The 9,414-nt window shown below is 57.5% G+C and overlaps 1 protein-coding gene and 1 long non-coding RNA gene across 2 annotated transcripts; one reads left to right on the top strand and one right to left on the bottom strand.

Annotated features, from left to right (window-relative positions):
• Positions 1-121: 121 nt before the first annotated feature.
• Positions 122-2,443, top strand: LOC308039214. The gene is made up of 2 exons (XR_013922010.1): positions 122-329; positions 995-2,443. It is a non-coding gene; the product is annotated as an uncharacterized lncRNA (long non-coding RNA).
• A 1,143-nt stretch (positions 2,444-3,586) lies between these two features.
• On the bottom strand, positions 3,587-9,079 carry FBLN7 (fibulin 7; the record flags this gene model as incomplete). The annotated part of the gene is made up of 8 exons (XM_080342577.1): positions 3,587-3,959; positions 4,049-4,187; positions 5,009-5,146; positions 6,162-6,299; positions 6,386-6,511; positions 7,163-7,333; positions 7,622-7,781; positions 8,996-9,079. 8 exons carry the CDS (start codon positions 9,077-9,079, stop codon positions 3,587-3,589), a joined length of 1,329 nt encoding a protein of 442 aa, XP_080198703.1.
• Positions 9,080-9,414: the final 335 nt, after the last annotated feature.

Genomic DNA, 9,414 nt, shown 5'->3' with positions numbered 1-9,414 from the left:
CGCGGGCCCCGCCTCCCTCCACACACACGCACCGCCGCGGGGGGGGCGTGGCCCCGCCCGGCCGCGTGCGGGCCGGCGTCACGTGCGCGCGGCGCCCGCCGCCATGGCGGCCGGTGCTGGCGGAACCGGCCGCGCCCGCCGCTTCCGGCCCGCTCCCCGCGCTTCCGGCCCGCTCCCCGCGCCCCGCCCTCCGCCGGGCGCCGCTTCCGGCCCGCGCCGCCTCGCGAGAGCGCGCCGGCCCCGCCCCCGCCGCTAATTAGCGCTCAGAGCGGCGTTGTTAATTAGCGCAGGCGCCGGGGTCCCGCGGATCCGCTCGCTGGGCACGTCAGGTAATTAAACTGTCAATTAGACGAGCGGGTGTCGTGTCCAGAGCGGTAAAACCCAGTATTAAAGCGGCTCAGAGACGCCAAACTGAACCGAGCGAAAGCCTGAGGGATCAGACACCCGTGTTATTATCGCTTATTTTTTAATTAAAGAAAGGAAAAACTCATTAAGAAACCATTAATAGATCTACAGAACAAAACCCTAAAGAGCAGTAATAATAATAATAACAATAAATCCCTAAAACTCGTAATGTTTGTGCTGATAACTGTACAATAAGAGGTTTAAGTCTGTCCTGGAATATCCCTGACCATTTAAACTATTTATTATTATTATTCGATTTATTATTATTATTATTATTGTTGTTGTTGTTGAACATCTGTGACCATTTAAACGATTTATTATTATTATTATTATTATTGTTATTATTATTATTATACGATTTATTATTATTGTTATTGTTATTATTATTATTATACGATTTATTATTATTGTTGAACATCTGTGACCATTTAAACGAATTATTATTATTATTGTTATTGTTATTATTATACGATTTATTATTATTATTATTATTATTATTATTATTATTATTATTATTTTAACATTATCTCATTGTCAGAACTTTCTGGAGCAACCCCAATTAAATGACATTGTTTCATTTCCCCCGCAGGCTCTTGGGGAAGCTGTTTCTTCATGATTTCACCCCCAAAACTGCGCCCTGAGCAGGGAACGAGGTCACGGCCAAGCCCAACCAAAGCCCAGCTCATCGCACAAGCTCGAGGGGATGAGACGAGCCTAAAGTTAAGCCAGGAAACCCGCTGAGCCGGGGCTCAAATAGGGCTCCTGGGTGCACCGGTGCTGAGAGTCATTAGGGCTCATTAGGGCTAATTAGTTGCGTTGGCACCCAAAGGGGCCCAGCGGCGTCTCCCCAGGCAACAGGCAATAAAGAAAAGGATTTAAGGTTGGGAATAGAATCCCGGCCCCTGCAAAAAACCCGTTTTAAACAAAAACGAGCTGTTTATTTAAATATTCATACGCAGGTTCGCATTGTTGGGGCCAGGGTGGACGGAAAAGTCCATTTCTGAGCAGCTGAGATGCTCCTGAATGGCTTTTTTAATATACACTTTTCTCAGAATATAACTAAATTGGGCAAAAGTGGGTAAAGAAGCTCGCCGGTCCGCAACACTGGGATGTGGGGAGCGGCGCGGAGAACGTGGCACCCCCACAAACAACAGCGTTAGGGCCCGTGACGGGGCTTTAACAAGCTTCTCGGGATAATAAACCCCACGTTTTCACCTGGCGTTAAGGAGTTTATTTATTACGATTGTTTTCGCCCGCAGGGATGTGTCTCGTTAACCCGGAGGAGCGCAGGGATGCTCAGGAAGCTATTTTGAGACAAACCAGCTACTTTTGGGGCTCCAAAATGTGATTATCCCAAGGAGAAGCTGTATTTAGCAGGGCTAGAAGAGCCTCTCTGCACATTCCAGCCCCGGCAAGTCTGCGAGATGCTCTGGGAAGGGGAAAATTAATGTCTTTAGCCAGCCGGAATGCCGGCCAAAGGTTTGCAGCCCGTCCCGGCGCCGCAGAACCGACCTGCAGCGTTTTTGGGGCAGAAAGCGAGATCTGGCTGACACCGTCCTGGCCCGCGAGGAGAAACCAGCTCGCCCTGGCCTGGGGAATTTGGAAAATGTTGCTGTTTTGGGGCCGCACGGTAACAAGAAGCCTCTGGTGCGGAGCTCCAAATGTGCGTCTCCAGCCTCACTGGCCGGCTGCGCATCACACGGAAACTATTCCGCCCCGGCAGGAATTGATCCGATTTGTTTTGGCTCCCGGAGCCTGGCGAGGCCACAGAGGGGAAACACAGCGGTGGTGAAGCGTCGTTTGCCCCGTCGGAGGAACCACAGGCCGGAGCAGCGATGGAGGCGCAGGGAGACACGCATCCCGGCTCCTTCTCTGCGTCCCCAGCGCCGGCATTTCCGTATTATCCCAAAAAACCTGACAGAAGCGCGTCCAACCCTGGCAAACCCGCCCGCGGCAGAGCAAACCGCAGCCTTCTGTCTCATAGCTTGCTTTGCTTTCCCCGTCCAGCTTTTCCTAAAAAAATAAATAAAATAAAGCATTCCTTGTCGTTTCAGCTCCTTTCCCCTCCTTTTCTCCTCCAGCGGCGGGTTTTGGGTGGCGTGCGGGGAGGCGGCCGGCGCTGCGCTCTTATCTTATTAATTAAAACCACGCGCCGGTTTTCGGGGATCGCTGCTCCCTTTCCTGTCCGGAAAGCCTCACCGCCCGCTGTTGGGAGCATCCCAAGATGCAAACCCGTTCCATTTTAATGTTGTTTTCTCTTTCTTTAAGCACCGTGGTGGAGGAGGGAGCCCGTAGGGTTTTAATTTCCCTCCCCAAGCACAACTCGGGGATTTATTAATATTTCCCTGCCCGGCGCCGCCATCCAACCCAAATATCCTCTGCCCACCGTGGTGAGGAGCAAGCGCTCAATGTCCCTCCTTGTGGCGTGGGGACATGTCCTGCCCCCCCAAAAGCTCCCACCGAAAAGCTGTACCCCGCCACCCCCAAAAAAATCCAGGACCGGGGCACTTTGTACCCGCTCGGAGGCTACATCAGCGTTTAATGGTATGAAACAACAGCAGAAGGGAGCGATGTGTGTGGGTGACAAGCGCTGCCCTCAGGGACAGGGACCCAGGAGGGGGTAAAACTGGGGGGGTGGCTGTGTGTCCCCTCCACGTGTCACCACAGAACCCCAGCGATCCCCTGGAAAAACAATATTGGGATATTTGCAGCCGGGGGGGCACCCAGAGCCAGCTGGGGCCTGTGGGGGGACACTCAGGGCTTGTTCCCCATCCCGCTCCCTGGGGGGTTTCTCTGCACCCCGAAAGTGAGGATTGAGCTGGGGTGCTCAAGCAAACGCTGGGGTGGTGGGGAGGAGAGCGGTGGTGGCAATGAGCCCCCCCGCCGCCTGCACCGCCTTAACCTCTGTCCTAAAGGAAAACCTAAAGCGTGGATTAAAAAGGAAATCAAGGCTGCGCTTTCCATGCGGTGCGGGGGCTGCGGGACATCGTCCTTCAGGAGCCGGGGGGGTGATTCTTCGCCCCCACGCCCCTGGGTTGTTTTGCACCTCATTTGCTTTTATTTTTCTGTAAAACGCAGAGGGGAGGAGGGATGAGCAGCCGCGGCGCCACGCGGAGCTCCCGTGCCACGGCACTGGCGCCTTCGGGTGCAACATTTGGCACAGGGAAACCCCCCCCCAACCCTAAAACTCATACGCGGAGACGAAGAGGGTGATTTTGGAGACGTGCTTGGCCTGGAAGACGCGATCCAGGTACTCGGACATGTCCACGTCCACGCGGACGGTCTGGGGCCCCCCCAGGCTCTGCACCAGCACCAGCTCCCCAGTGTGGCGCCCCGAGCGCTGGATCACGAAGTGGCCGCGGCCGTCGCCCCCCAGGATGGCGAAGCGGAGGCTGTCGGGTCCCGGCCGGCCCGGCGCCGCCGCCGTGGCCACGCGGAACAGCGGCATGGGCGCCGGCGCGTTGGCGGGGAGCGGGAGGTAGTGGAACGACACGGTTTTGGGGGCTTGGTGGCACAGCCGGCTCTCCATGGGGCAGGGGTTGCGCTCGCACTGGCTGCGGAGGCAAGACGATATTTGATATTTTCCTCTCCCCCCCACCCCGGCACCCAAAAAGAACAAAGTGGGGAAGGGTTTTGCGCTCACAAGGGGGAGGTTTTGACGTAGGTGACGTTGCCGGCGGGCGGGGGGCACTGCGGGTTCACGCACTGGAAGCCGCCCCCGGTGTTGATGCAGGAGGTGCCGCCCGGGCAGTCGTCCTGGGACAGGGCGCACTCGTCGATGTCTGGAAAACAAGGCAAAACGGGGCAAAACATGAGCCCAGAGCTCCAGCCCACCCCACCAAGGGCTTCTTCTGGGTGGAAAAGAGGTAAAAGTGCCTTGAAACGGGTCAAACATCAAATATGGATCAGAAAATAACGCGGCCAAAAACACCTAAATGGCCCAAATTCCCTCCTTCGCCTGTTCCCCTCTGCCCAGCGAGGGGGCACAGCAGCGCTCTGCAGCAGCGGGGCAGCTCATTTTCCTGACTTTCTGCTAAATTGTTGGGAAAAGCATCTCTCTTTATTTCCTAAACAGCTCCGTAACCATTAAGACACCCGGCAATCAAATCAGGAGCTTTGCCTGCAGATACGCACTGGGAGCATCAGCAACGTGCCGCGGAAACACACGCAGAAATTGGGGAGAAAAGCAGAAAGCGCGAGCTTTCTCACCACCAACTGCACTGATTCATATTTTCAAGTGTTGATTAACACCTTATAACTCAAAAACCCCCGTTTTTCAGGAGGAGACTCATCTGAGCGGCTCTGGCCTCCCACACCCCAACTCCCTTATTTTTGGAGGAGAAGCTCCTCACCCCTCACCACCTAATTCTTGCTTTTTGTCCTTATTTTCCTGCTGGGGGCCATTGCATTCCCGTGGGCCAGCTCCACAAACACCCCCCAAAGCATCGCCCGTGTTTGCCAGCCCCTGAACCTCCATCATTTCCACCACTCTCTGCACAAACCCACTGAGGTTTTTGCACGCGGAGACGCTCGCAAACAAGCAGGAAAAAAGGGAAAACGTTAAAAAAGGAGCAGTGCGAGCAGGTTCGCAGCCTTTCCTCACCCTCGCAGCTCTTGCCGTCGCCCAAGAGCTGGTAGCCGGGGGGGCAGGCGCAGCGGTAGGAGCCAGGGAGGTTGACGCAGAGGTGGGCGCAGAGCCGGGGCCCCTCGTCCCGCTTGTACACCTCGCACTCGTTGAGATCTGTGGAGAAAACGGGGTACACAAGGGCAGGTGTGGAGTGTTGTATCTGGGCAGGAACAACCCCGGGTTCCAGTGTGAGTTGGGGAATGAGCCGTTGGAGAGCAGTGTGGGGGAAAGGGACCTGGGGGACAGCAGGGTGACCGTGAGCCAGCACTGTTTAGTTCAAATACTATCAGATTATACTTGGGGAACATATATATACATACATGTATGTGTATATAAATATATGTGTGTATATATATATATATATATTTATAAATATATACAGCCATGCCACCCTGAGAACGCCCGATCTCATCTGATCTCGGAAGCTAAGCAGGGTCAGGCCCGGTTAGTACTTGGATGGGAGACCAGCTGGGAATACCGGGTGCTGTGGGCTGAGCCAGCACTTGTGGCCAGGAAGCCAATGGTGCCTGGGGTGGGTTAGAAGGGGGTGGTCAGTAGGTCAGAGAGGTTCTCCTGCCCCTCTGCTCTGCCCTGGGGAGACCACACCTGGAATATTGTGTCCGGTTGTGGCCCCTCAGTTCCAGCAGGACAGGGAACTGCTGCAGAGAGTCCAGCGCAGCCACCAAGATGCTGCAGGGAGTGGAGCATCTCCCGTGTGAGGAAAGGCTGAGGGAGCTGGGGCTCTGGAGCTGGACAAGAGGACACTGAGGGGTGGCTCATTCATGGGGATCAATATGGAAAGGGGGAGTGTCAGGAGGATGGAGCCAGGCTCTTCTGGGTGACAACCAGTGGTAGGACAAGGGGAAATAGGTTCAAACTGGAGCACTAGAGGTTCCATTTACATTTGAGAAGAAACTTGTTGGGGTGAGGGTGTCAGAGCCTGGCCCAGGCTGCCCAGGGGGTTGTGAAGTCTCCTTCTCTGCAGACATTCCAACCCGCCTGGACACCTTCCTGTGTAACCTCATCTGGGTGTCAGGATTGCACTGGATGAGCTTTCCCGGTCCCTCCCAACCCCGACATTGATTGTGGGATTGTGTACAGGGCCCCTTTGCCCCCCGGGCCGGCTCACCCTGGCAGAGCGCGTTGGCGGCCGTGCCGCTCATGTGGAACCCGGGGTCGCAGCTGCACTGCTGGGTCTGGGCGATCTGGGCGCAGCGGGGCTGGCGGCTGAACGCCGGGTCGTCCGTCACGCTCCACGCCGGGGGAGCTGCGGGTGGGAATTTCGGGGGCATGAAGATGAAATACGCCGGGGGGTGATGGAGGGGTCACCCACCCCGGCGCGGGGTCACCCACCCGTCTGTGCCTGGTACTGGCAGGTGGCCCCAGTCCACTGCTGGGGACAGAGGCACTTGAACTGGTTCAGCCCCTCCAGGCACGTCCCGCCGTTCTGGCAGGGGCTGCTGGAGCACTCGCTGATCTCTGCAAAGAAAATATAATAAAATAATATAAAGCAGCCGCGTTTAACCTTATTTTCTTTTGGGACAGAAGCCCCAGGATCACCACATACCCCGGGATGCTTTGGTACCACACGGCACATCCCAAACAGCTATGGGGCGTTTCAAAAAGACGGACCCAGTTTGAAATCACTGCTGCGGGAAACTATGGTGGGCCCATGGATTCCCTGACAGTGGGCATGGGAACAGAGATCAGCCTTGAAGGTATTAAGGTTTAACTGTGAGAGAGATGGGTGTAAAGGAGTATCCAGAGATATTAAGGTGTAGAGTAGAAGAGTAACATTGATGATAGCAAAATGAGCCAATGAGATGTTACCGCTGTAACTTGTAACCGATAGTGAAGAGACACACGAATTGGTAAAACTGTATGAAAACGCACTTGTGGCAATAAATGGCATCTACTACTTCCATCCTGGTGCCCTGGTACAAAGGTTTGCCGCGATGCCGGGCGCCGTCACTGCACCGATGCCCCAACCCCTCGTCTCTCTGCTGATCTCCAGCTTTTCTTGAGGATGAGGAACCCCAGATCTCCAGCCACGGGAGCCGCAGCACCCCTGGGATGTCAGTGCCACAATTCCCTCCCCGTGTTTAAATAAAGCCGAATCCCGTGCCGTACCTGCGCAGTGGGGCTCCTGCCCGCTCCAGCTGCCGTCAGGCTGGCACGTCCGCGTGCTGGAGCCCAGGAGCTGGAACCCCGGCTCGCAGGCAAAGTGAACCTCGTGTTCCACCAAATACTTGGTCCCGAACTTCTTCCCATCCGCTGGGGCTTGCAGGGCAGGGCAGGAAACTGCCGAAGCAACGCGGAGAGGGGTCAGCATTCAGGTTTTTGGGGAGCATTGACTTATCCCTTCTGTCCCCAGCTCTACCCGCGCCACGGTTCACCCAGACCCTCCAAGATCTCCTCTTTAACTTATCTTCCTCAAATCTGCCCAAAGTCACAAGCGTGAACTACCAACGCGGGAACACCCACGGAGACATCCAAAGCTCCACCCGTCACAGCCCTGAGCACCCCAACATGCCCCCCAGCACCCTCCCAGGCCACAGAAGAGACTGAGGGGACACAGCAGGGACTCACCGGGGGGCGGCTCGGGGGCGGCTTTAGCCAGGGAGTTGTGCAGGGTGCTGAGCCGGCTCCGCATCACCCGCAGCCCCTCGGCGAAGCGCGTCTCCTGCCCCTTCAGCAGCTGCTGCATCTGCCGGATGGCGGCCAGGAGCTGCTGCCTGCTGAGGCAGCTCTGCGGGGACACGACGGGACAGGCGCTCAGCGAGGGGACACAGGGGACATCGCTCCGGTCCCCGCGCTGCCACGCCAGCCGGGACCCAACCTGCCGCAGGTTTCAGGAGCTCTGCAGCATCAAAGCTCTCCTGAGATACCCAATTTTGTTTTTTCCCCCGTTTACCCAGATGCAGGAGGTTTTTTAGCCCACGCAAGGAGTCCTTAGCCCAGGCATGCCGTCCTACATCTAAACGGGTCAGGCAGCGCTACAGGCAGGGCTGTGATCGCTTTTGTGAGCCCTAGGAGAGATGCCATAACTCGTGTTTCATCCTGCTGGAGCGAGAGCCCTGTGCCGCTTCCACATGACAAAAGAAGAGGAAAACAGCTGTCTTGTGAGCGCTGCTGGGCCAGGAGCGCTGGCGCGGCCCCCGCTCACAAACCCAGCGCTACCGCCGACTGACTCACGCAGGAGACGGGCATCGCTATTGTGGGTTTCCTGCAGAATTGACTGAAAAACGAAGAGAAAGAGCAAGAGCTGAGCGAAGCCAAGGAAGTTTTAGAGCTCAGAGGTTCGCAGGGAGGGAGCGCGCAGGGTCTGGCTGGGCTGGCACAAAGCTGGGGACAAATGAGCTTTGGGAAAGTGAGCAGAGCCCACCTGGCCCACGGGGTTTCTTCTCCCCCGCAACAGGACTGAAGTTATTCTCCTTTCCAAAGAGCTACTGAGGGTTTACAAAGAAGAAAGAAAACCCAGCCTGGGCACTGTGCTGTCCTCTGCTGCCCTCGGTGTGGTTTTGGGGGGTCGTGGGGATGGGCCGCTCTGTGCCTGCGGCTCTGGGGTGCCCCGCGCCAAGAGGGAGGGAGGCAAAAGCAAATAGATGCCTGGCACGTAGCCGGCTTTAATAAACAGCTCTTTGTTAGGGCTGGGTTTAACTTCAAGTTCCCCGCGGGATGCTGAACCGCGGCAGAACCCCTGAAACCGGGAAGATTCTTCACCCTCGGTGCTCTCGGTGGTGATTCAGGAGCGGGGTAAGAAGATAAAATCAACCGGGCCCGGTTTGAGCCCCGTTTAAGCTCCCTCCGAGGCTTTGCCCACCTGTTTGCTGGGGCGAGGGGCAGGAGACGGGCAGGCGGACACCGAGCGCATCGGCACCGGCGCGGGGAGCGGAGACATTTCCCCCCCGCAAAACCCCCCGGAGGGTCCCGCCGCCCCCCGGCCCCCCCGGTCCCGCTCACCTGGGGCTCCGGTGCCGCCGGGAGCAGCAGCAGCAGCAGCGGCGGCAGCAGCAGCAGCGGGAGGCGGCCCCGGTGCCCCGGCATGGTCCGCTCTGCTCCGCCGCTCCAGGACGGGCTCTCCCGGCCCCGGCTGCCGCCTCTCCCCGCCCCGCTCCCCCGTGGAGCGGGACGCGGCGCTCGGCCCCCCCCCGCCCGCTCCTCGCCCCGCTCCGGAGCTTCCCCGCCCCGGCTCTGCCCCCCCAGCCCGGGGATGCGGGGACCCCCCATGTCCGCATCCCCGGGACACCCGGCAGAGCTCTGTCCCCCCGCCCCGCAGCATCCCCGGGACCGCGCAGCGCGGCCCCGCTGAGCAAAGGCTCAGTACCCCCGGGGAGGGGGGTTTTGGGGGGGCTGTTCTGCGGAAAAACTGGTTCTGCTGC

This window comes from Nesoenas mayeri (genome assembly GCF_963082525.1).
Source record: "Nesoenas mayeri genome assembly, chromosome: 3".
Lineage (NCBI taxonomy): Eukaryota > Metazoa > Chordata > Aves > Columbiformes > Columbidae > Nesoenas > Nesoenas mayeri.
Note: the sequence above shows the minus strand (reverse complement) of the source record. Positions and strands in the feature narration are given on the sequence as shown.